We start from the raw sequence: 25894 nt of genomic DNA on the forward strand, positions 1-25894 counted from the left end.
GAAGCAGAAGCCCGTAGCTTTTCCTGTTCGTTCTGCCCCAGCAGCAGGAGGTGGCCTGAGATCGGTCAGTGTGTCCAAGAGCTGACCCACTGAGTTCCCATCTGTTCCCCTCTGTGGCCTCCCCTTACGTATCTGTTCCCCAAACCAGTGTTACTTACAGAGCATAGGCGTCTCCTAACCTGTAGGTAATAATGCTTTGTCAGCTGGTATTTCTTGTACATGTGTCCCAGATTCAGCATCGTCACCTTCTGTATGAAAGCACGTAAACTGTAGTTCAGAATCTATAATAACTTGATCCTGATGAACAGTGAGTGCTTAGAATACGTTCTAGCTTAACGTAAGATACGCTAGAATAAGACATTACTCCACAGTTGTGTTTTATGGCTGCCAGACTTCATATCCTGTTCTTACAGTTGCATTAAAAAATAGCATTTCTCTCTTTAAATCCTTTCCAAGACATAGCATACAGGAATGTTAAATTTTTTATTAATATGTTCCATATTTATGTAAAGTTTTTCGTTGTATTTTTGACATTGGAAAGTAATGTAAATTAGATGTCCTTGTTTCTTTCTGATTTTTGCCACTGTGATTTTTATGTGGTGTTCCTCTGCATCATGTCCCCCACCCCTTATTATTACTATTATTATATTTTGTGGTACGCGGGCCTCCCACTATCGCGGCTCCTCCCGTTGCGGAGCACAGGCTCCGGACGCGCAGGCTCAGCGGCCATGGCTCACGGGCCCAGCCGCTCCGCGGCATGTGGGATCTTCCCGGACCGGGGCACGAACCCGCGTCCCCTGCATCGGCAGGCGGACTCTCAACCACTGTGCCACCAAGGAAGCCCGATTATTATTATTTTTGACCATGCTGCGTGGCATGCAGGATCTTAGTTCTCCGACCAGGGATCAAACCCACGTCCCCTGCAGTGGAAGCTCCGAGTCCTAACCACTGGACCACCAGGGAAGTGCCTCCCATCCCTTATTTTTTAATACCTTAGCCTTAAATTTAAAAGCGATATTTTTGTCATTTCACTGTGCTCTGTAAGTATAGCATACCCAAGTGGTGGTTCTGTGGAAATTACATGTGGATATTTGAATACTTGGAAAGATAGAATCAGTTATGAAGTATACGTATGCATTAATCAGGGTGTGCGATCCCTGAGAAGTTTGACAGTGATCTTAAACAGAAGCTGTTGAATAAAGGGGAGCGAGTCCTCCATTTATACCAAAAATGCACCACTGGGAAGTCTTTAGGTTGCTGCCTGACTCCGGACTCAGTACTTAGAGATCCCGGAGCCCCCCGAAGGTTGGGAATTCTGACTCCTCTGCACCCACCACAGAGATGGGGTCTTCTTGTCCAGATGGGAGGGTTGGGGACAGCGTGGCCCTGTGGCCAGGAGCTCCTGAGGGCTGAGGCCCCGGACAGGCCTGGCTCCCCTATGACACGTGCTACACGCAGTCTGGGAAAGTGACTTATCCTCAGCCAGCTTGTATTTTTAGTACTAAAATAACATTATTATGTGGAATTGGCCATCTGTAGACCTTCTTCTAGAGAATGGTCCCCTCTAAGAGATGCTTTGTAATTGTCCTCTCAAATCTTTTGAAGGAGGTTCAGTTCTGCCTTAAAGCTTCTCTGAGAAAACACTCATCTGAAATGTAGTGACTATATTAAATGAGTAGCAGAATACATCAGAGAGCTTTTGGTGAGAGAGACAGGGGTCCACCTTGCCTGTGCATCCTGGTGGCCGTGTCCAGGGCAGGGGAGCTTGCCTGTGGCCGGCAGGACAGCACACAGGGGTCCCTTCCGTCTTCAAGGTCACAGGCCCACTACCGCCTTTAAAATGAAGCTGGAGCGTCGCTCAAGGTCCGCGTGGCTCTAACGAAAGACACACACATGCCCTCTGGTTCTCCCTCACCACCCTTGTCCTCCTCAGGTTACCTCGGCCAAACTGAACCCTGTCCCCTGCCTGGTCCCTTTCTGTGTCAGAGACTGCGGCTTCCTGCCCTGCCCTACCTGTGACATTATGCCTGGAGTCCCCGAAGCCCCCTGGCCTGTGCTTATAGCCCAAGTGCCGCACAGCCGGGCACTCACAGTGTCCCCTGGACCTCACTGTCAGCCACGCCCGGAAGCGCAGAGCAACGTTTGTCTTGTCTCCTCTGTTTGAAGTGCAGTGGGGAACACGCTCTGGGCCCAGGAAACGTGCTGGCTGACAGCGTTGTTGGAGCCTATGTCTACACCAGTGGTTGGAGATCCGTAGTAAAAGCAGCCCAGTGATCACTATTTTGGTGAACATACTTTTGTGGATGGCATTTTTCATCTGTCAGGTTTGTTGAAGGCAGCGTGACCTCTGGAGGTCTTCTGATGCTCCTTTGTTGAGAGGTTTCCCCCAGGCTGGCTGGTTCTTAGAGTAGAAATCACCACTCTCCTGGGAACACAATGTAACCCACCTGACAGCCACAGGGGACTTCAGTTCACTTATTTGGCTGTTAACTCAGTAAAAGAACCAGGAAAAGGGATGCAGAAATGCTTTAGGTGGGATTGTAAGAATTGGGGCGTTTAAAACCTCTATTTTGAGTAGCTTGAAAGGCAGAGGATGGAGTTTTGGTTTGCAGTGTCAGTCATCTTGATTGACTAGAGTAGACTGAGAGGCGCAGGTAGTGGAGGAGAAAAGAAAGGGAAAATGTAATAGTTTGGGTTTGGGGTTAGAAGGGTAGAACAAAGTGAAGATTTCTAAATCCTCGTTAAATGCCTCTACTTGCAAGTAAAGACTAAAATGTATGGTTTGACATGAAATGAAAAGCAGAAGGGGCTTTCCTTGATTTGAGCTTTTTTTCAAGTTACCCAGGGACTTTTTTTGGCCTACGTGTTAAACACTTAAGATTTATTTCACATTTCTTAATGTTCGCATAAGTGAAGAAAGAACCTGTTAGAAAGATAGGAAATTGTGTTTTCATACTGTGAGAGGTGAGTCCTGGGAAACAGTGGCAGAAGCAGCTAATGGGGAATCTTCAAGAGCAAAAATACCTTAATTTTTTTCTTTTTCAAGTTTTAAATTCTTCATGGAAGAGTGAAAGTAATTCTTTACGAAAAGCGTGTGTGCAATGATTTTATTTAAAATTTTTATTTTTGAAGAGTTAATACATTCACGTGGTTGGGACAAAACTGAAAACAGCACGAAGTGTCCATTGAGGTATTTCGAACGCTGTGCGCGGCCTCCTCCACCCCTGCCCTCAGGAACAATCATTCTTACAGTGTTCACTGCATCCTTCCAGTGTTTGATTTTTGTTTTTAATGCTCGAGGACTTTATTTATTTTCTGCCAAGGATGAGTTTCAGTGAGTCACATTTCACTTGTTTCGGTGCTGTTTTATAGAATGATGTCATTGGGATGTGGGATTCAGTAGAGTTTATTCCTTGCCAAGGTATATTCTGAAATGTCGGGAGCGTTCACATAATGATTTAGGAATGTTTTGTGTTTTAAACTATTCATGAAACATTGGACTTCCATAGAAGGATGGTATGGTGTTTCAAGATAATACGACTGCTTGATACGTGAAATTGTGTAGTCTATTTGTTTAGCATATGTATACTGAGCTCGTTGCTTTCAATTTTTAAGAAAACCTTTACAATGAAAACTTTCAAAATAAACAGAAATAGGGAGAATAATATGAGTAACCCCCATATACTCATCTCCCAGATGAAGTAATTATCAAGGTTTTGTTTGCCATGTTTGCTTCACTGGTCTCTCTTATTTCTCCCTTCCTTCTTGTTACGAAAGTATTTTAAGCTGAATCCTAGCCCTTGTGTCATGTCACTCTTGTGTATTCTTTCCGTCTCTCAGTACGTTGCTGTTTTCTTATATGACTCCAGAACCACCAGAACCCAGTAAAGTTGGCAGCAGTTCATGGGTGTCATCTCGTACCCCGACTACAGCCCTGTTTCCTTGATGGTCTCCAGTCTGTTTCTTCCCAGTTGGCTTGCTGGGCTTTCTGTCTGAGTCTCTTGCTCCAGAGCTGCTCCCCACACGTCATGCCCCAGCCGACCTTGTTCACATTGCCACTCGCTAAAGAGACCAGGTCGTTGGTCCTACAGGATTTCCAAGCTCGTGGGCTGATCTGGTTGCCTTCACGTGGGGTCATTTCCCTGGTTCCTGTCTTCCTGTAACGTGGATCTTGTGCCCCTCCCCCCCCAATTGTGTTGGTTATGCTCTCTTGTGTTTCACGTGTGGCTATTTGATTTTACGTATTGATGGAACTGAAGAAGCTGAGTGAGAGGCTGTCATAATAGAGGTCTCCCTGCTCTCCTGGGATTTGGCTCCAGCCTCTATGATGGGGTCCTGTCACCTGGTGCCATGTCAGCGTGACTGTGGTCATCCTTTCCCCTAAGGTTCCCTTTCCTACCTCTCTAGGGTGAGGATGAAATTGTACTGTGATCTGTGTTAAGAGCAGTTTCCAGGACTTCCCTGGTGGCGCAGTGGTTAAGAATCCGCCTGCCAATGCAGGGGACACGGGTTCGAGCCCTGGTCCGGGAAGATCCCACATGCCGTGGAGCATCTAAGCCCGTGCGCCACAACTACTGAACCTGTACTCTAGAGCCCGTGAGCCACAAGTACTGAGCCCGCATGCCACAACTATGCACGCCTAGAGCCTGTGCTCCACAACAAGAGAGGCCACCGCTTCTGAGTAGCCCCCGCTCTCTGCAACTAGAGAAAGCCCGTGTGCAGCAATGAAGACTCAACACAGCCAAAAATAAGTAAAATAAATAAATTTGGGGAAAAAAAAAGAGCAGTTTCCAGTGAACCGTGTATCTGATCTCCACCATTAAGGAAAAGAGCCCCCTCCTTACCAGGCAATTTGGCTGGAGCTGTTTTCTTGCCTCTGGAGTCAGAAGTCAAGATAGGACCAAACGGACGATGGCCAGTTCTTTATGAAACAGAGACGAAAACGATATTTTCATTGTGTGGTTACCTGAAAGGGAAACAGGGTTCCTACTACCTTTCGGTTCTTTCATTGCTACCTTACCTTTATGTAGCTGGAGAAAACAGTCGTTCTCCCGGTGGCTTCACGATGACAAGTTTCATGGTGTCATCCAGCTGTCACACTGTGATCCTGCCGAAAACATCATTCCTGATGCCAGAAACATTCTGTGTGTTCCATTTTCCTTTGGTGAGGTTGAAAGTAGCTCTGGCGGTGCCGTCACACATGTATGTCTGCACCTCCTAAGTGTCTGTTATCTGTCGTGTTTGTCCTGCAGGGACCCTCTGTAAGCACTTGTCTGCTGTGCAGGTTCCCACACCTGCCTTAACTTACTGAATAGAATAGGGTGGGACTGAAACCTGTGGTACCCGCAGTTTCATCCTGGATTCACTGACGGTACTGAACTGTGTTTTGTATTTTCACTACGTTCAGTGCCAAGGTTTTTGGAAGTAAAGTCCAAGTTCTTTCTTTACCTTCATCCCAGGTGCATCAGAAGTTGACATGTAAGTCTGACTCATAGAGTGTGCTTCAGAGAGACACTGATATATTGATTTTTAAATTTTATTTTATTTTTAAAAATTCTTTTAAATTTATTTATTTATTTTTGGCTGTGTTGGGTCTTCGTTTCTGTGCGAGGGCTTTCTCTAGTTGCGGCGAGCGGGGGCCAGTCTTCATCGCGGTGCGCGGGCCTCTCACTGTCGCGGCCTCTCTCGTTGCAGAGCGCAGGCTCCAGACTCGCAGGTTCAGTAGTTGTGGCTCACGGGCCTAGTTGCTCCGCGGCATGTGGGATCTTCCCAGACTAGGGCTTGAACCCGTGTCCCCTGCATTAGCAGGCAGATTCTCAACCACTGCGCCACCAGGGAGGCCCCCATTGCTTGTTTTAAAAAACTTAAATTACAACAAATGAATTCTTCAGTGGAAAGTCTCTTACTGACTAGTATTTCTGTACTTACTTTAATGATAGTGTTCCTGATGAGGATTTTGAGATACTGCTAATTTCTATTGTTTTTAATAAGAAAGACCTAATTTATACCATTTACCATGTTGATTATAATATGTTCTTTGAAAACTGAAAATTTGTAAACCCACACGTGGCATATTTTTAACCAGAAGAAATAGCAGAGAATTTACTGAGCTTCACTTACCAGCCATGGTAGATGAACAGTAATCTTCCAGTTTTTTTCTGAGGATTCTAGAGATCTCTTATTTCTGCATTCAAGTCAGGGGAACACCTTTACAACAAATAGCAGTAAACTTCTTGCAAAACTAGGAAAGAGTTTGGGTGATGAAACCAAATCCTCGGAATACACTTAAATTTTACTGTGTTTAGGTTGGGCTGTGGCTGTGACGTGCTGTGAGGTTTTGTGTCACCTGTTGTGCTTTTCTCTTGTTTGGGGGGGGGGTCTCTAGATGACGGAGGACATTTTTTTCGCAGTGGTTTCTCTTCTTACGGGGATCATGCTGTGAGCAGGTGGCATGGCAAGCGGGGGTGGCGGGGGGAACGGCGTGTTGGCCCCGGGGGCACGGGGGTGGTAGTGGTGGTGGTGCTGCTGCCCCCTGAGCCCAGCATCCTGGAAGGCCTCAGTGACCTGTGACGCTGAACATCCTGTGGGTTGCGGATGTAAGCTGAGTGCACAAAGGCAGTCAGAGCGCCTCGGCAGGGGTGTAGCTGCTGGAAATACCTTGGAGCTTCCTGAATCCCTCACAGCCTCTCTGGGCCTCTCCTTCCGGCTGCTCTTAAGGAGGGAATCTCACAGCCTCTCTGGGCCTCTCCCTTCCGGCTGCTCTTAAGGAGGGAATAGCCTCTTGTATGAGAAGGTCATGGAGAGCCTGGTGGGGCACCGGCCTCAGGGGTCTCTTCCTTGTGGTGTGAGACCGCTGAGTGAGGCGGGTGGTCTTTGTGGTTGAGCCTGTGGTGCTCTGTGCAGCCGCTCCCTCCCCTGGTTCTCCTTCCCCCGATGCCCTTCCCTCCTTCCCTCCCATGCGCCCCACTTCTCCCTGACCCTACAGAACTGACCACAGCCTCGTCTTCATCCCCTCTGCACTAACGTCCCTTGTTACTTATATTAGGTGCTCCTTATGGTTTTGGGGCCTTACTCTTTCCACACTGTCATCAGGCACATAGTAGGTGATTAATTCGCAGCATTAAGTCAAGCTTCCTGACAGAGTGTCGCTGTGATGGACGGAGTGCCTGCTTTTCTCCAGGCACAGTGCCAGCTTCTTTGCATGCATTTGTCTGATCATCAGCGGGGCCTGGGACATGTTGTATTGGGTTGGCCAAAATGTTCATGTGGGTTTTTCCGTAACATCTTATGGAAAAACCTGAACGAACTTTTTGGCAAACCCAATAGTTCATTTTCCTGGTGAGGAAGTTGAGGCCCCCAAAAGCCAGAAAAAAAAAAACTTGCTCTCAAAGCACAGAAAGAGATAGAGCCAAGGTTTTAACTTCCAACCCAGGGCTTTTTCTTCGAGACTGCCTTGGGCTGTCACCAGCCTCTCCCAGTCTCAATTTCCTCCAGTGAAACTGAGTAATAATTCTAGCCTCACCTGTCTCACAGGATTATGTAAGGAATATGGGAGGCTTCTGATGTGAAAGTGCTTGGCAAATTGTGAAGCACTGTGCAAGTCTAAGATAATGTTGTCTCACACCGTTAGAGGTGTTGCTTCAGCACTTATTCTGACTTTATTACGTATCATCCATCTCTTCCTTTTGATTAACTTCTTCCCCTTTGCCTGCAGAGGTGCTGAGATATTCCTTGTCATGAAACAGACAGTCGCCCCTCCCATGACCCTTGCAGAGATTGAAGTCCTCGTTTTTTCTTGCCAGACCTCCCCCAGCAGTCTAGACCGGATGCCTCCTCTCTCTGGTCTCTGTCGTCTGACTTGTGGCCCTGACAGTCGATCAGATGGTCTCTCCGAGTTACCAGCCACCTGCCACGCACACAGTTTTGTCCCTTGCTTTAACCCTGAACACCCCGACCTCTGCGGTTCCTGATGGTACTTATTTCCTGCTCCCTGAAGTTCCTTCTTCAGAACACGGGCCCTCAGCCCTGCTCCCCGCCTTCTCACCGCTGCTCGTTTCCCCTTCTGGTTTCTTCTCTAAACTGGCAGCACCTTTTTGTTCGCGGGGTGCAGCTTTAGCAGTGAACTCAGGGCTCTGACTCCCGACCATTGGGAAACGTGACTGAGGACGAACATCCAGGTGTAGCGCTTCCTTTAGTACTTCCACTGGTAACACACTGTGGGAGGGACCTCAGTGCCTGGGCCCAAAGAAAGCAGGCCTGCAGGCCTCTTTTTGGTGTCGTTTACTCCCGGACTGCTGTTGTCCAGTTAAAGAAGCCTCAGCCCTCGTGCTCAGTCCTGTCGTAACCTGGGGAGGTGACTTGTCTTTGTGTAAACCTGTTTCCGTACTGGTGACATGGGGGTAAAAGTGTGACCTTGTAGGGCTGTTTCTGCTCTTAGGTGAGGTATATATAAAAGGCTGGGCCCAGGGTCCTCGTGAGCACTTGTCACCCGCAGCATCACCCAGATGACAGTGGGTAAGCTGTCATTTTGTAGATTAAATTTAGGGAACATGGACATACTTGCCATGAGGAGTCCTCCCTTGCCAAAGTAACGAATCTCTGCTGTCTAGACTGTGTCCGTTCCCCGTGCCAGGCCCGTCTTCAGCATTGCTGAGCTCCTCTCCTCGTCTTTCTAGCCACCGATGGGGCTGCTCCTGCACTGCGTGCATTCTTGGGGGATGCCCAGGAAAGGGTGGCAAAGCAGAGGCCTTTAGCTCTATTCCCCTCCTGACACCCGGTACACTAACAAGGTCATCAGTATAGCTGCATCTCCATCTCTGTGTAACAGAAAACTCGAGGAGGGTGAAGTAGCGTGTGGCGTCATGTTGTACCGGGATCAGCAGATGTTATCTGAGAGGGACACACCAGTAAATAAATAGTTCAGTGTTTCAAAAGTGGTGGAGGAGCAAAACCACATTGCCAGAGAGGAAAAGAAGGTGCGGCCACAGAGCCAGAGGGAGAGGCAGGGAGCCTGAGCGGCCCACAGAGCCAGAGGAAGAGGCAGGGAGCCTGAGCGGCCCACAGAGCCAGAGGAAGAGAGGCAGGGAGCCTGAGCGGCCCACAGAGCCAGAGGAAGAGGCAGGGAGCCTGAGGTGCCAGGGCCCAGGCCTCCATGCCTGGAGGGCAGGCGTGCACACTGTCACAGCTTGCGGGGTTGGCAGGATGACTTGGCAACACCTGTTTAAATATCTAAAATCTCATCCTCTCTGCAGCGTCGTCATTTCTGGATGGATCCCACAGAGAGGTCTGTACCTGTCTGGCAGGGTGTTTGTGGGCTGTTTGTCGCGGAGGTGAACTGGCAGCAACTAACAGCAGCTGACTGCACAGCTCTGGGTGCATTTTCTGTAGAGAAGTTAAAATTGACACAGACATGATCAGAAGTCCAGCTCCTCGTATCCCCGTGTGTGGGCCGTTTCAGACAGTGTCAGGGACGGGACACTCGCTTACAAGGTGCGGACTCTCACTGGCCACACACACCAGGGAGTGGACGCTTTGGAGAAGTTATGGCAGGTGCTTGTCGTGGACCAGAGCTTTATGTGCCGAAGCGGACAGTATTTTAAAGTACATTTTTGTTAAATACAGGAAAACATATTTTTGTTAAAGATGTGTGTTAAAAGGAAATTGCAGGATAAGAATTGTATGATTCTGTATGTGTGTCTATGTATATATATCTCTGTGTATTTCTGTACATGTAGATGTGTATACACACACACACACACACGTAAGCCTTCTTACACAGATAAAATGATGATACACAAGTGGTTATCTCTAGATGGTGGGACTGGTAAGCCAGGGGATATTATTTGAGAGCTTTTTTAAAAACAGGGAGTTTATAGTACTGTTTTTCTTTTTTTGCGGTACGTGGGCCTCTCACTGCTGTGGCCTCTCCTATCGCAGAGCACAGGCTCCGGACGCACAGGCTCAGTGGCCGTGGCTCACGGCCCAGCCGCTCCGCGGCATGTGGAATCTTCCCGGACCGGGGCACGAACCCGTGTCCCCTGCATCAGCAGGCGGACTCTCAACCACTGTGCCACCAGGGAAGCCCTGTATTATTTTTTGATGCATTTGTTCTCAGTCATTTCAAATGAATACCATTTGCTTTTCACCATTGATAATAGTTTCATTTAGTTTATACAGAGTGGAAGTTGTAGGTGGAGTATTATACAAGCCTATATTCTGTACCTAAATTATTTTCTCTAAGCTAAATTGTCTCCTTGAGCTTCGCCTGATTACCATATGTAGGTGTCGTGGGCAAGTTAGTACATATTTTAGGTTATGCATAGGCTGTGTTGTTGTAGCTTTACTATGTTTCTTTTCTATAAAGTGAGTTTCTTACAGCCAACATTTGGTGGGTCTTGTTTTTTAATCCATTCTCATATTCTCTGCATTTTACTTGTTACATTTAGACTATTGATGTTTAAAGTGATTAGTGATATTATTGGGTTAAAACCTACCATGTTTGTTACTGTTTTCTATCTGTTGCCTGTATCATCTTTTTTCCTTTCTTTTTTTTTGTCTTCCACTCTTTTTCTGCCTTTTATGGTTTTAACTGAGTATGTTGTATGAGTCCAGCTTTTCTCCTTTTTTCACTGTTGGAAGTAGTTGCCCTGAAGTTTACACATCCATTTACAAGCAGCCTGAGTCTCCTTCCCAGTAGTACTTACTGCGTGTTGCTTGGTGCAGGCACCTAGGTCTCTTTCCAGTCCCTCCTAACATTGCTGTCATTATGTCACTTATCCTTAAGCTATAATCACCTAATACATCATTGCTATTACTATTTTGAACAAATACGAAACAGAAGAAATAGAACGTTTTTTAATATCTTCATTTATTTCTTCTAACCCTCTTCCTTTATTTACGTGGCTCCAGGTTTCTGACTTACATTATTTTTCTTCTTCCTGAAGAACTTCTTTTAACATTTCTTATAAGCCTGGTCTACTAGTGAGAAATTTCCTCAATTTTTGTTCGTCCAAGAAAGCCTTTATTTCTCCACTTTTGAAGGATAATTCTGTTGGGCGCAGAATTCTAGGTTTGTGGGTTTTTATTTCAGAACTGTAAGCATGTCACTCCATACTCCTCTTGTGTGGTTTCTGGAGAGAAGTCTGATGTAATTCTTACGGTTGCTTTTTAGGTGAGGTGACGTTTTTCTCCTTTGGCTTCTTTGAAGATTTTCTCTTTGTCTTTGACATTTTGCAGCTTAAATATGATCTGCCTAAGTGTTGTGTTTTGTTTTTTCCTACTTGATGTTCTGACCTTCCTGGATTTGTGGTTTTGTGTTTGTCTTCAGTGTGGAAGGTTCTCAGTCATTATTACTTCAAATATTCCTTCAATTCCTTTCTCTCTTTCTTCTTCTGGTTTTCCCATCATGTGTGCATTGCACCTTTTGTGATTGTCCTACAGTTCTTTTGGTATCCTCTTCTGTCTCTGTTTCTCTTTTTTGTCTTTGCATACCAGTTTTGAAGTTTCTGTTGACGTCTCTTCAAGCTCACTGATCCTTTCCTCGGCTGTACCCAGTCTACTGATGAGTTATCAAGGGCGTTCTTTACTTCTTTTGCAGTGCTCTAATTTCTCGCACTTCCTTTTGATTCGTTTTTAGCGTTTCCATCTCTCTGCTTACCTTACCCATGTGTTCTTGCACATGGGTAAGGTAAGCAGAGTTTTCTACTTGTTTCTTCAGAGTGCTTGCGGTGCTAATCACAGTTGTTCTGAATTCTCAACCTGCTAATTCTAACATCCCTGACATATCTGAACCTGGTTCTGGTGCTTGTTCTTTCTCTTCAAACTGCGTTTTGTGTCTTTTAGCATGACTTGAAATTTTTTGTTGAAGGTTGGACATGGTATACTGGGTGAAAGGAACTGAGATAATGAGGGCTTTGGTGTGAGGTTAGATATTTTTCTGGCCAGGAGCCTGGCTCTGCTTGCTTTTTCCGTTAACCCTGGGGCTGGAGGTAACTCTCCTTTGGTGTGCTCTCTTTGTCTCCCCTGTTTGGGTTTCTCGGGAGACTTCTGCTTAACTAAGGTCTGGGACCTGCAGGCCCGGGTCGTGTCCCCCGTTGTTTTACGGGAGCCCTGCTGACGTGTGGACGGAGGAGATGTGATCTGCAGGCCTCTGGTTACGTCTCAGTCTGTTAGGGGCCCTGCGTCTCAGCTGCGACTTTCACAAGTGCTTTCCAGTCCCCTCCGCTTTGATGAGATGGGAAGGCTGGGGGGCGTGAGGTGGATGTTCTTTCTGGTGAGAGAGTCTCTCTGGAGGGCAGGCCTTATTAAGAAGAGCAGAACGTGCTGGTGGAGTTCATAATGGCTGCTTTTTCCTTCCTCTGCTGGAAGATGGGGGAATTGTTCTCCATCTTCACTGTGAGAACCTGGTGGGGCTCCTGGAGGGAAAACTCATAAAAGTGTAGGGATTCCCCCTGGAATTTTTAGCTCTCAGACAATTTGTCGATTGTCGTTTGTTTTCCTACCTCGGTGCTCGTCTCCCCTGGAGCCTCCTGTGAATTGTGGCTCTCTGGATCTGCCTGCGTGCCTCTCCAGTTTTGGGGCCCAGCGATCTGCTCTGTGGCCTCACTTCTCTGCTGGGTCTAAGAAGAGCTGCTGGTTTCAGCTTGTTCGGCTTTCTGCTTGTCGTTGGGAGTCGTTGGGACAGCGCTGCCCTCCAGGGTCCTTACGCGCTGGGCCGGGGGCCAGACGTGGCAGCTACTTCCCGTGTTACAGCACATCCCCCTTCCCCATTTCTGTGACACCCCTTTCTTCCAATTCTCTGCCATCTCTAACTGTTTTTAAAATTTAATTTTATTTATTTACTTTTTATACAGCAGGTTCTCATTAGTTACCTGTTTTATACATATTCGTGCATACATGTCAATCCCAATCTCCCAGTTCATCCCACACTCCCCCTTCCCCCCTTGGTGTCCATACGTTTGTTCTCTACGTCTGCGTCTATTTCTGCCCTGCAAACCAGTTCATCTGTACCATCTTTCTGGATTCCAAATATATGCATTAGTATACGATACTTGTTTTTCTCTTTCCGACTTCCTTCACTCTGTATGACAGTCTGCCGTCTTTAACTCTTCTTCCTTGTCTTCCTTTCCACCCCTTCACCTGGAAGTCCAGGGACCTGCCCTTGACCCTCCTGTCAGCCCCTCCCCTTCTCCTTTTCCAGCTCACACTCTCCTCGGCCATAACAGCCTCCGTGCTGACTTCTCCCAGGACCTCAGGGTCAGTGTCTTCAAAACTGAATCTCGCTTCTTCTCCTGCAAACACACCCACCCTCCCCTCTTCAGTTTGTGTGTGTGTGCGCCTATGTGCGTGCGCGTGTGCTCATTGCTTTGATTAAATGGCTCCTACCCACGCGGTTGCTCAAGCCAGAGACCTGCATGTTAGTCTAGGCTTTTCTTTCTCCTTCAGCCTCCAAATCCTCACAGTCCTGAAACTTTTTCATCTAAAAGAAAAAGAAACTTAGATCTCGCTCCTGGTCTTAGAGCCCCTGCTGTTGCCCGTGTTCAGACCCTCGTTGGGTGACTCCCGCCCTCTCTGTGCTGCGTCCACTCTCCTCACCGTCAGCCTGGCAGGTTCCAGGTACCAGGTCACTCCTCTGCTGTCTGCAGAAGTGATGTCCCACGTCTCCCAGGCCGCAAGCAACCCCGTAAGATACTAGGTTATCCTTTTTAGGATAATCCACTAGTCCTGTTTAGATTTACTTTTCTTAATCTCAACTTATAAAAATGTCTTGTCTTGAAATGTAATAGATCAGTAGCCCATGCCTATAATTTATAAACATACCCATATTAAGCGTGAAATAAGTCCAGTTATTTTATTGACAGGGACGCGCAATCAGAATGTTGGGAGATCCCATGCCTGAGGGCACAGTCCCCCCTCCTCAGGCTCGCGGGCCAGGCTCTCGGTTCCCTGGACCCCCCGCACGGTGTCAGCGTCTCCCCCCCGCTTTCCCATCTACCTGCGTCCTGAGCTCTCGTTTAACCCCCTGGTTACTGCAGTGGCCCTGCTGCCTCGTGCCTTCGTACTTTGGTTGCACCGTGGCCTCTCCTGGGCTCCCCTCCCATCTCCACTGCACAAGGAAGCCCTGGCCCTCGCCACCCCACTGTGCATGCCCTGCCCTCTCTCCCTCAACACCGGCCCCTGAGCCTACTGGGCGCCCGCTGCTCTGCCCCTTCCATCCCCGGCGTCCAGCGGGCCAGTCGACGGCTGCCTGAGTGAACGAATCAGTGAGCGAGGCCGCTGGACCACTCGAGTCTCTTACTCCACTGAGTCTGCTTTTATGAAAAAGTGATCAGAAATTAAGGGGTAAATTGGTGGATTCTGTACCAAAATCTCACTTGTGGTGCAGTTCATACTCACTAAATCCGGTCCCCCAGTTAGTAAGGAGCGTAAGTTTGTACATATTTGGTTAATCCCAGGAAGTAGAAATAGATTCAGTACCTACTATCATTCTAGATCTCTTCTTTCTGGCTATGGTTATAAGGTTTGGCCTGGCGTAATGATTCAGAAACATTCACCTCACGCATTCTGGGTGTATTTTGGTTTATGTTGGAATAAAAAACATAAAAGAGTTGTTTTGGGGTGAAGAATGATTAATATTATGAGAATATTATCCTTCGTTTAAGATATATAACAAAAAGATAAATTAAGATCTGATTGTTTATATGACAGAGCTTCGGAGCTTTCTCCATTAACAAATATTTTACCGGACGTGACATGTGACATTCTTTTTTGAATATGACGCATTTCATAGAGTGAGTTTTACCACTATAGTTCCAACTGGTATTACTCTTACTACAGTTGTAATCAGACTGCTGTTCTTCTGAAGAAGACTGAGTCTGAAAGTCCCTCAGAAGCTCGAAACCTACCATAGGTTTTCAGTCCTTTCTTGGCTCGTAAATTGTCAATGAAAAGTTAGCTGAGTTTAACCTCAAGAAACTGAAGCCAGCGGAACTGTGATTGAGCTGCTTCTCCTCCGTAGGTACGACAGCGAGCCCAGCTCATACTGCCCGTTCTTCTCCCTGGGAGCGTGCATGGAAGGCCTGAATACCTTGTTTAACAGGCTGTTAGGGATCTCGCTGTGTGTGGAGCAGCCTGCAGAGGGAGAGGTGTGGAGTGAAGATGTTCGGAAACTGGTAAGCGGCCCGGTTGGAGTGAAGAAGCCGCGCTCCTGGACTCCCGGGCTTGGTACTCAATTAACAGCGGTTTCATCTCAAGTTAGCTTTGCCCCGATGGCGCTTGTCTTTGCCCGATGAAAGATCTAAATCGCCACTTCTGATGTAGGATGCTACGAAAGAAACACTTTCCTCTAAACATCAGTTGTTGCCTGAAATTAATGTAAACATTTAACAGCAGAGTTGTTTCTCTGGAAAAAAAATTTGTTTTTAAGGAAGTTGATAGAAGGTTGAGTCTTTTATGTCGACAAACCCTGGTTAAACGAACGTTTGTCGTTGCCCTTCACGTCCCCGTTGTGCCAGGTGTCGCATCTGTTAATTCCAGCTCCCTTAGGCACCTCCCACCCCTTCCCGCCCGCCCGTGGGGCTCACGTTCGCGCCAGATGCTAGCCTGCGGCCTGTGTTCTTGGTGAGACTCCTTGGACAGTCACTCCGAGCCTGGGATCCACCCTTCTGTCAGGGCCCGCTTCATGTGAGCTGCGACTGTCATTGTTTTTTCCTGATAAGATTTTGAGGCTTTATGGGCCCTACGGTGGTGTTGTTCTCTTGTTTACTCTTTGCTCACGTGCTTAGCGCACGTTCACGAGAAACGTGAACTGTCTTGTGGCCTCCTGGCTGCACTTCGTGATCGTAGGGCAGGTGGTGGTGGAGTCGGGAGATCAGCGGGGAGCATGGTTGTCACTGGGCATCCTTCTGTGTGCTTCACAAAATGGCAGCAGTGGGTGATGTGCAGACACACCGTGAAAAGAATGAAAGGGCACGATGTGGGCAATGAAGAGCTTCCCCAGCTCAGGAGGGAGCCCCTTGCGGCTTTGCTCATGGCCGTTCCCCAGATGCCTTGAGCAGTCCCTGACACCAGGTAGATGCTTGGTAGACGCTTGCTGGAGTAATGAACATATGCTTGCAGGAAGCCCTAAAGCATAAGGTTGCCGTTCTTTATGGCAGAGGCCCCAGGTTGTGCAAAGATGGAGACCATCCCTCCTGCGAGCTGGGCCTCTTGGAAGCCTGACTTGGGAGAAGGATGTCAGTGGTGGTATTAATTACTGCTCTTCAGCTGAAGGCAGACACTGTGTATTGTTCCTGTATCCCAGGGTTAGAGTTGGTGTGCTCGCGTATCCTTACATCCTAAGATCGGAGGAGCTATAATTTTGTCGCTAAAATGGTCCAGCCAGCACCGCTTCCTACCTCTTGTGGGTGGTGTGGGCCCAGTGGCAGAGCCGCGTCGCTGCAGACTGCCAGTCAGGACGCAGGGCTTGTGGAGGAGGGTGTCCTCTTCCGACAGAATTCCCAAATCATAGTTGTCCTGGAGATGCAGGAGAAGAGGCTGAGGGCAAAGTGGAAGCCACCTCGAGGTCACATGGGACGTAGGAAGTAGTGAAACGTCTATATTTGTGGCTCTGGGTGTTTTGTGAACAGGTTCTCGTGCTAGGAATGTGTTTCTTCTTTCAGAGTTTCTAAAAGCCTCATTCCCACTAAATTCATTTTTTCCCCCCTAGGCCGTGGTGCATGAATCTGAAGGACTGTTGGGGCACATTTACTGTGACTTTTTTCAGCGAGCAGACAAACCTCACCAGGTGATGCTTTGTTTACAAAATGGTCTCTCTAAAGCAATCAGCAGTTAGTTTGTATTGATGTGAACTTTTTTCTTTTCTTTTTTTGCGGTACGTGGGCCTCTCACTGTTGTGGCCGCGCAGGCTCAGTGGCCATGGCTCACAGGCCCAGCCGCTCCGCGGCATGTGGGATCTTCCCGGACCGGGGCATGAACCCGCGTCCCCTGCATCGGCAGGTGGACTCTCAACCACTGCGCCACCAGGGAAGCCCTTGATGTTAACTTTATACCTCACTTTTGTAGTTCCTAGTATTTAAAAGGCATCACTGGGGACTTCCCTGGCAGTCCAGTGGTTAAAACTTTGCCTTCCAATGCAGGGGGTGCGGGTTCGATCCCTGTTCGGGGAGCTAAGATCCCACATGCCTTGTGGCCAAAAAAACAAAACATAAAACAGAAGCAGTATTGTTAACAAATTCCTTAAAGACTTTAAAAATGGTCCACATCAAAAAAATCTTAAAAAAAAAAAAAAGGCATTACTGATGGTGGCTAAATATATAAATTTGAAATTTGGGTAGAATTTAAAGCTAATAAAACTTATGAAGGTAATTGCATAGATCTGTATCTGTCACTCTTATCTGGGTCATGGTAACGGTAGTAATAATGATAGTCGACATTTTACCAGCCCTTCTGTGGGCCCGCCAGTGCTCTGGGTCCTTTTTCATGTCACATCTTTGAAAGTTCACATCAGCCTTTTGAACCGGACACTGACATTATGAGGAAGCTGATGTCAGAGAGGTAAGGTTACTACTTGCCCAGAGTCACACAGTTAGAAGCACTAGGATTTGAACCCAAACTTCCTGACTAGAGCCCCAGCTCTCAGCCACTTTCCATACTTGACATGGACCTAGTTTCAAATGGCACAAGATGTGTCCCTGTGGAGACCCTATCAACCACCAGTTCACTCCTTATGCAGAAAAGTGAGGTTCAGTTCCTCGAGCCGCAAACCAGGTTTCCTGGTCGATCAGCTTCAAGCAATTTTGGGCAGTGTGATTGGAATTGTCAAGAATTCGGGTTATTAAGTTCCAATAGAAATAATGGTACCTTATATTTAAATAGTGGTTTCACAGCTTCCAAAGCAGTTTTAGCAGACATGAGCTTATGAATCTGGGCAGCTGCTCTGGCGTTTGACAGGGTGGAGGTGAGTCTGGTGGAGGTGAACCAGTTTCCAAGGTGATTTGGCTGGTAGATCTGGACGGTGGGACCAGAGTCTGGGTCGTTGACCTCTGTGTCCTCTGTTCCTTCTGTCTGCTTGAAAGGCTGGAGAATCCGGGTTAGTGATCTGAGCCCCAGCTCCTAGTTGCCAGCCTGGGGGGTTCAGGTTTGAGATGCCGCAGCCCTAGCTGTGTGCCCTTGGACACGTGACTTAGTATTTCCAAGGCTCAGCTTGTTTTCTCACCTGAAAAATGAAATACTTGCCTCATAGACTCATCGTGAAGAGTAAGTGATGAAGTGTATGCGAGCCGGGAAAGATACTCCAGGTTCCTTGCTTTGTGACAGTTGAGAGCTCGTCACCTCCAAGTGATGGAGACGGTGGTGTGGAAAGTGTCTCCTGGTTCATTGCCTGACACAGAAGGGGCTCCATTAACATCAGTGCCCCCCCGCGGTCCACGGCTGTCCCTTCCTACCTGCCGTGAGCACCTTGAGGGCACAGGGCTAAGCTCAGTGGTGACTCTGTCTCCGGTATCTGGTATAGCATCACTCAACACATACTTTTGGAGTGAAGGAATGAGTTCATCAACACAAGCTCAATGTATTATTGGTGTTTTAAAAAAATTAATATGTTAGCAAAATACAAAGTATTGGGATAAAAGTGTCTGTAACCAAATAAATAGAAGAATGGAATTAAGGTAAAATTTGTACTCACACATTTTGATACAACTTTATATTACCTTTCACTTGTCGTGTTTTCTTAAAGGACTGCCATTTCACCATCCGTGGGGGCCGATTAAAGGAAGACGGGGGCTATCAGCTCCCAGTTGTCGTTCTGATGCTGAACCTTCCCCATTCCTCAAAGACTTTGCCAACATTATTAACTCCTGGGATGATGGAAAATCTTTTCCATGAAATGGGACACGCCATGCATTCAATGCTGGGACGGACTCGTTATCAGCATGTCACTGGTAAGCCAAGAAGAGGGGACTTTAAACGTGTACGTTTCGTTTTAAATTGGAAGAAGCTTTCCATTTAGAAAATCTGTGGTCATTTCTCGCAGATGGCATCATCTTGTCCTTCCAACTGTGATGCTACCCGATCTTCGTTACGTTTTTTTCCGTCCTTGACAACAGTTCTCACCAAGGAATATCTCAGTTGCCTGTCTTTTCAGTTTGTACCATTTTACATTTTGTCCTCTATTATGTGGAATTTCAGTCTGTGGCCGTGTGTATGAATAAGCGTATCTCCTTAGCCAGGAACACAGACTTAGCAAGTGAATAAGTGAATGAACCGTTGCCTCTTTTTATCCAAACCCAGTTAGAAAACCTCAAGGCATGTTGTAAAGGTATGACCAGGTGCTTTGTATTTGTCCTCTGCTCTCCCCTGCGTAAAGCTGTGGTCCCCCTGCTGACAGGTTGCCCTGTCGGGTGACGCCCCAGGCTTCCCTCCTGCTTATCCTCTCTGAGTCTTAAGCTTGCGATCAGACAGGGTCAGTCAGCCTTAGACCACCTGGGCAAGTGGTCTTCAGTATTTAGTAACTAACTTTACACACAGTATTCTGGGGGAGGAGGGAGGTATTTGAAAAGACTGCGGTAGATGGGCTGGACAGAATCATCAAGTGTCGCCAAGGCTTGCTTACAGGATTTGTTCTTTGAATAATTTTGAGTTTGAAATGTTGCTTTTCTGTATTGAGGATTGGCCTTGTTACCAGAAGCAGTCAGTAGATAAAGTACTTTTAAAACAAATGAAGGACACGGACGGGCACTTGGTGATAGAGTTCATGAATTAAATTCAATTGCTGTGTTAATTAAGTAAGAATGTTGTAATTTGTGTTTCAGATATAGCCCAGCATAGCTGAAGACAGTTTTGTTTGTAGAGGGTGTGAGCCGTTGCTTTACAAGGTGTTCTAGCCAGCTGTGCAAATATATTGTTTTACTTCTGATACATGGGAAAATCAGAGGTTACTACAAACTTCTCTGTAAATATGTACAATAATTTTATAGAAGTAAAATATTGACTTAATGAATTAAAGATTATCATAGTTCATCAGAAGTACAAATAAAAAAATTTTAAAAGAGTGTTTGTAGTAGGATGAACGTGTTGATGTGATTCATGCCAACTTTTTTCTTTCTCCCCCATTTTAGGGACCAGGTGCCCCACTGACTTTGCCGAGGTCCCTTCTATTCTGATGGAGTACTTTGCAAATGATTACCGAGTGGTTCACCAGTTTGCCCGACATTATCAGACGGGGCAGGTAGGGAGCGTTGACTTTCTGTACCGTCCTCTGGGGCGCGGGGGTGGCTTTTGTGACCTGCAGGGTAGCGGGAACTCTTACCGCTTTTTCAGAACCTTCTCTGAACCAGAATCCTTCTGCCGTTTCCTGATTCCCTTTCTTCAGCTGTAGCTACAGTCATGTGTGGGCAACAAGTAGCTGCCCTTTATTATATGCCCAGTAACGTCCCATTTGGTCCTCAGAGCTGCCCCCTGAGGAAGGCGCTGTGTCCTGTTTCCAGAGGGGGAAACAAGCCTCAAAGCCTGTCTAACCTCAAAAAAGCCTTTGCTCTTTCCTCTACCCTTTATGCTTCTGAATATTCTCTCGGTCTGAACGTGTGTGTTGTTTGGTAAACTATGAGGCCATATTTCCCCGATGTGTTTAGGTAGCATCTACGTGATGCCAAGTCTGAAAATTCCTTAATTTTGAGGTTTAGGTTTAAATAGTGCCTTGTAACGTTAAAGGTTTTTAAGTTCTGTAAAGTAGGATTAAGTGAGTGATACTTTACAGTAAGTTAGCTCTAATCTAATTGTCAACATTGTATGTTTACTGTCTGCATGTCCCATGGAAAATGTATTCTTCTCTCAGAATTTTGGTGATATACTGTTACATTAGGTAGTGTTTTTCCGCCTTAAACTGTACCTCCCTGAGTGCCTGTGTACAGTTCTATTCATCTTTGAATCTTCCACATTTAGAATTGTGCCTAACACAAAAATAGCACTAAAAGAAATTGAAGGACTGAATGGAATCAGAAAAAGAAGGGCCAAAGCCCACCTTTATTTGTGACTCTCTTTCCGGTTGTACCTCTGGATGCGTAATGTGAATCCGCGATTTCTGTTGTTTGGACTTGACCTTAACCACTACTGTCAACTGTAGAATAATGGATGAGTTCCTGGAGAACTAATCTGAGTTAGTCTCCATCATAATCTGTTTCTGTGGTTAAGAGGACAGAATTGAAATATCTGTGATCCAGTCAGCTACGTGCCCATCAACGTGCAGAGCTGTTCTGGGGATCGTCACCTTAGCCAACGACGTAGAAGCACGTAGCCCAGCAGGCGGTGGCCTAGTCCTCCCGGCTCCACGCTTCGGGGTCTGGGAAGGGGGAGGATGGCCTGACGTGCTGCTGCTCCCGTAACCACCCCCTGCCCGTCCTCGGGGGCACGGACGTGCTCAGGCACGGGGTGCGGGCTTGCGGGGAGCCGGCCCTCTGCTGGGGCCTCAGGACGGGCTTCACCAGGAGCTCCTGGAGGAACCAGGTCTTGAAAGAGTGTGTCGGGTGGCAACTTGCCAGTGCGCTCGCAGCAGCCCTCATCCGTCTCGTTGCAGGACGTTTACTGAGGACACACTGAGGCCATAGGTGAGTCCTTCCGTCGGGAAATGGGCTCCGTTCTCAGCACCTGAGAAGCAGCCGGGAGTAAGTGTGACAGCATCCCTGCACTTGTGGCCTGGTGTCTCGGGGCGCAGAGCAGGGCTGAGGGCAAGGCGACTCCAGCCGAGGGACAGTCCGCAGGGCTCAGAGATCCCGACACAGGCAGGACAGCGCGTGTGGCAGGGTCAGCGAAGGGGGGTAGGGGGACGGACAGGGACGAACGCGGGAATGTCCTTGTGTTCAGAACCTGCACCCCATCTGTCTCTGCACCCGCCTTGCCCACACCGCGGGAGTCCCGGCCCCTCCGCTCGCCTGCCTGGTGACGAGGGGGATTCTCCTGTGTCCCGGGCTTCCCCTCGGGGCCGAGTCCCTCTTGTGACTCTGCCCCAGCCCCCCTTCTCATTAACCTCCAGCCGGCAGCCTCCCTGGAGTCCACCTTTGGACCCGAGGGCTCGTCTGTCCTTTGCTGCGGTCAGCGGTGACGAGCGCCAGAGCCAAGGTGCTGGCAGCGGGGCCGGGAGGGGAGCAGCCGTCGGAGGCTTGGCGGGAAGGGCCTGCGGCTGGTCAGATGGCGGGGAGGGTCCGAGAGCATGGAGTCCGGGAGGAGGGCCACGTCTGAGGAAGGAGGACGGCTCTCGCCTTGGATGTCCGCTGCATAGCGTTGCTGCCCACGCGGCCGCTCGCGGCGCCGGCCTGAAACCCAGAGTCAAGTGGACACGCGGGCGTGTGGGGCCGAGTGGTGGGGAGGTTAGAAGCGGCCCGTGAGAGGAGCTGCCTGGGGGCTCCGGTTCCCGAGGACGCGCGGAGCGGGGCGCCTGCGAACGGTGGCGAGACCCTGTCAGCATCGGACCTAAGTGCTGGGCTGAAATGCACCACGATACTGAGGTCAGTTTAAAAATATTGTTGTCTGTTTCCAGAGCAATGAGAAAAGCCAGGAAGGGCTAGAACCACTGCTTGGAGGGTGGTGTAATGTCCTCAAAAAAAGACAATCCCTGTTTTACTACTGAATTCTTCAGTCAGAAGAAGCATTTTTGAACAAGATCATTTCAAGAAAAGAATATGAAGTCCAAAACTGCACTTCAGACGAGATGAGATGGGCAGCGAGCAGCAGGCAGCTGTGGATTAGCTCCATTCCGGACACGGAAGGCACGGCCAGCGGGCCGAGGGGATTGCAGACACAGCCTCCAAAGCAGGGACCAGGGCTGGGGCCCGTGGAGTCTGGAGGGGGCGCCAGAGGCACGGGGCACCTCGAGCCCCGCCGAGGACTGACTCGCCTCTTCTTGTCGCTGACTAAACACCCACTGGCTGGATGCTTTCACTTTAAGGGCAGTTCTAGCCTAAGGGCAGGAGCTAATTCCCTCAAATCTAACCCTCTGTAAAGAAATAACGTTAAAGAGGAACAGCAGGGTGCATCTTTCTGCTTCATTTCGTCCTGCTGCACCTCAGGGAAGGAATGTTTCCCCGTCACGTGGTCTATTCCAGAGAGCTGTCCGCCTCGGGAGAATGTATTGGTGACTTATTAACACCTAGAAGTATTTTATCTGAACCTGAGCATCCCAGAGCCAGTGGATGCCTTGTGGTCACAGAATTAGAAGTTTGCCTCTCAGATCTGCAGGTGCCATACAGCTGTCAGGAAACAAATACCAGAGGTGCTCCTTCAAGGTTCAAACCGTCCTGACAAGCTACAGCATCAAAGCTGAAGCAGAATTAGTTGTAAATCAATCTTAAAATCAGCAGCACAAGTGTAGCAGAAATACAGACTTGGCAGCAGCTCCCGTGGAAACATCCAGGTTTTTAGACGTGATGAACTTGTGAATCAGCGGTCTCGGGGAGTTCCTCCCAAACCTCGGTCGACCTTAGGCTGCGTCGCAGGACCTGTGGGATCTGGGGAATGGGGGTGTTGTCTTTCTTCTCCATGCTCGTTGGTTCTGGCCTTCAGCCTGACCCTTCCAGTTGCTTCCAGCGGTCCCACACTTCTGGAAGCACAGGCTTTGTCCTCCCTTGACCATTTTCATACTCGGCTCCTTTTCCAGTCGTGGTAAAACACGTACGTCCAGTGTGCCAGCCTAACCGTGTTTCAGTGACTGTTCCGGGGTGTTAAGTGCATTGTCGTTGCTCTGCTTCCGTCACCACCGCCATCCCCAGAACGCCGTTCATGCCGCCGCGCACCTGGCGCCCTGTCCCCCTTAGACGCTAGCGCCTCATTTCCCCTCCCCCAGCCTCCCCCTTAGACGCGAGCGCCTCATTTCCCCTCCCCCAGCCCGTTAGCCAGCACTCTGCTGTTTCCTTGAATTGCACTGTTCTAGGGACCTCATATAAGTGCAGTTAAACAGTATTTATCCTTCTGTGGCTGGTTTGTTTCATTTAGCATAATGTTTTTAAGGTTCATCCAGGTGTAGCCTGTGTCAGGATTTCTTTCTAAGGCTGAGTGATTGTCTTTGTGTGGACGGACCACATTCTGTTCAGCCTTTCATCCGTCGGTGGACACCTGGGTTGCTTCCACCTTTCAGCTGCCGTTGTTACCAGACTCAGGTTCGGCTGCTCGCCGCTCAGAAAGCCGATAGTTAAGAGACAGGTGCTGGTAGGAGCAGAAAGTTTGCTTTATTCAAGCGGCCGGCGACCTGGGGAGAAGGTGGACTCGTGTCCCAGAACCAGTTCTGAAGATTCCACTCAACCAGGAAGGTTTTTCAAGGGAAAAGGGAAGCGATCTCAGTGGATCGTCGAGGCCAGGGTTGTCGCTGCCCCTGCTGCGTGCAGCCTTGCGCACTCCTCGTGGTCTCTCCTCAGGTGCTGTCTTGTTCACAGTCTGCCCGCGAGACTCCTGCACAGGGGGCTGCAGACTGTTATGAGAAACAGTGCTGGTCCCGTTCTCTTGAGGCCAGCCCTTAGAATCGTGCTGGCCCGAGATTCAGTACTGCTCAGGAGGGAGCGGCTTGCGTCACGGCTGCGGTCTGGTCATCACGCAGCGTAAACTCCTGTGCGGTTGAAAGGGGCGTGACGAGTGACATAGATGCTTCTCTCACTCCTCGCCTCAGGAGGTTCTAGGGGTTTAGAAGCCCTGTGCCAGGAACCAGGGATGAAGACCGCATGTATATTTCTTCCTGGATCCCAGGAAGAAACATACGCCCTGTCTCCCCTCCCAGGGTCTGCCTCATCCGTCCCCTTTGTCCTCGGTCCTCAGTTCCCAGCCCCCTCTCCTCCTGCCTTGTCCCCCCTCCTCGCCAACACGCCTCTGCCCTCAGCGCACCGCTTGCAGCAGGGCTGCCAAGCCCAGGGCGTTGCAGGCTACGGGGACTCTTGTTCCTTGTGGGATGACAGTGACACCGGTGATCCAGGAAGCACCCTGAGAAGAGGCTGCCACATCATGTAAAGTTGGGAACCCCTTCCTCTTAGGAATGTTGTAAGAATATGGTTTTAGACCAGAAAAAGAAGCTGCAGTCTGTCCTAATATTTGAAGGATACCATGAAGAGGAAGAAAATATATCTGCCGTGTCATTCCAGAAAACAGTATTACTGGGAACAGTGGATGGGAATCAAACAAAGCTGATTTCAGCTCAGTAGATTCTTCTCAAAAATGATTGGAAAGGAGATGCCTCTGAAAGTAGTATGTTTTTATTTAATGCTCAATGTTGCAAAATCATATTGTAGAATGCACAGCTAGGAAACCAGCGCCCAACTTAAAAAGTAAAGTGTTACCAAATGCTCCTCTCTGGAGGTAAGGGCAGTCTTGAATTCCTATTAGTCTTTTGATTAAAAATAGTTTTTACACATAAGTTATTTATTCCTCAGCAACGTAGTGTTTAGTTTTGTATTTGAGTTTTAAAAAAATATGGTATTATACGGTTCCTAACCTTCTGTGATTCTTTTTATAATCCTGGTATGCCTGAGATTCGTCAGTGTTGCACGTGGATGCAGTGTATTTTTCACTTCAGCATAGTATTCTGTGATGTATGTACTCAGCCTTCCGTCACTGAGACGGGTTCTTCCAGGTTTTTACTAGCTCGTCTGTATCTGCTGTGAACGTTGTTTTTACTCTTCTCCTCATATTCATGTGCATGATTGGAATTGCTGGGTTTGTAAGGTGTGTGCGTCTTCAAGTTCATGAGGTAATGCCACGTTGTTCTTTTTGAATTGAGATATGTTTGACATTGTATTAGTTTCAGGTATATAACTTAATTTGGTATGTGTACATATTGTGAAACGATCACAGTAATTTTAGTTAACACCCATCACCTCAAATAGTTACGATTTTTTGCTTGTGAAGAGAACTTTTAAGATCTCTT

At 48.1% G+C, this 25894-nt stretch overlaps 1 protein-coding gene across 1 annotated transcript in view; it reads left to right on the top strand.

The window, feature by feature from the left end:
- MIPEP (mitochondrial intermediate peptidase) overlaps positions 1-25894 on the top strand; it is a 129916-nt gene that overhangs the window by 27743 nt on the left and 76279 nt on the right. Inside the window, exons 11-14 of the mRNA XM_024753980.1 lie at positions 15017-15170; positions 16706-16783; positions 18734-18938; positions 20115-20224. Coding sequence (XP_024609748.1) covers positions 15017-15170; positions 16706-16783; positions 18734-18938; positions 20115-20224 — 547 coding nt within the window. The remainder of the gene's footprint in view (positions 1-15016; positions 15171-16705; positions 16784-18733; positions 18939-20114; positions 20225-25894) is intronic.

Source organism: Neophocaena asiaeorientalis, unplaced genomic scaffold (assembly GCF_003031525.2).
Source record: "Neophocaena asiaeorientalis asiaeorientalis breed wild unplaced genomic scaffold, Neophocaena_asiaeorientalis_V1.1 scaffold443, whole genome shotgun sequence".
Classification (NCBI taxonomy): domain Eukaryota; kingdom Metazoa; phylum Chordata; class Mammalia; order Artiodactyla; family Phocoenidae; genus Neophocaena; species Neophocaena asiaeorientalis.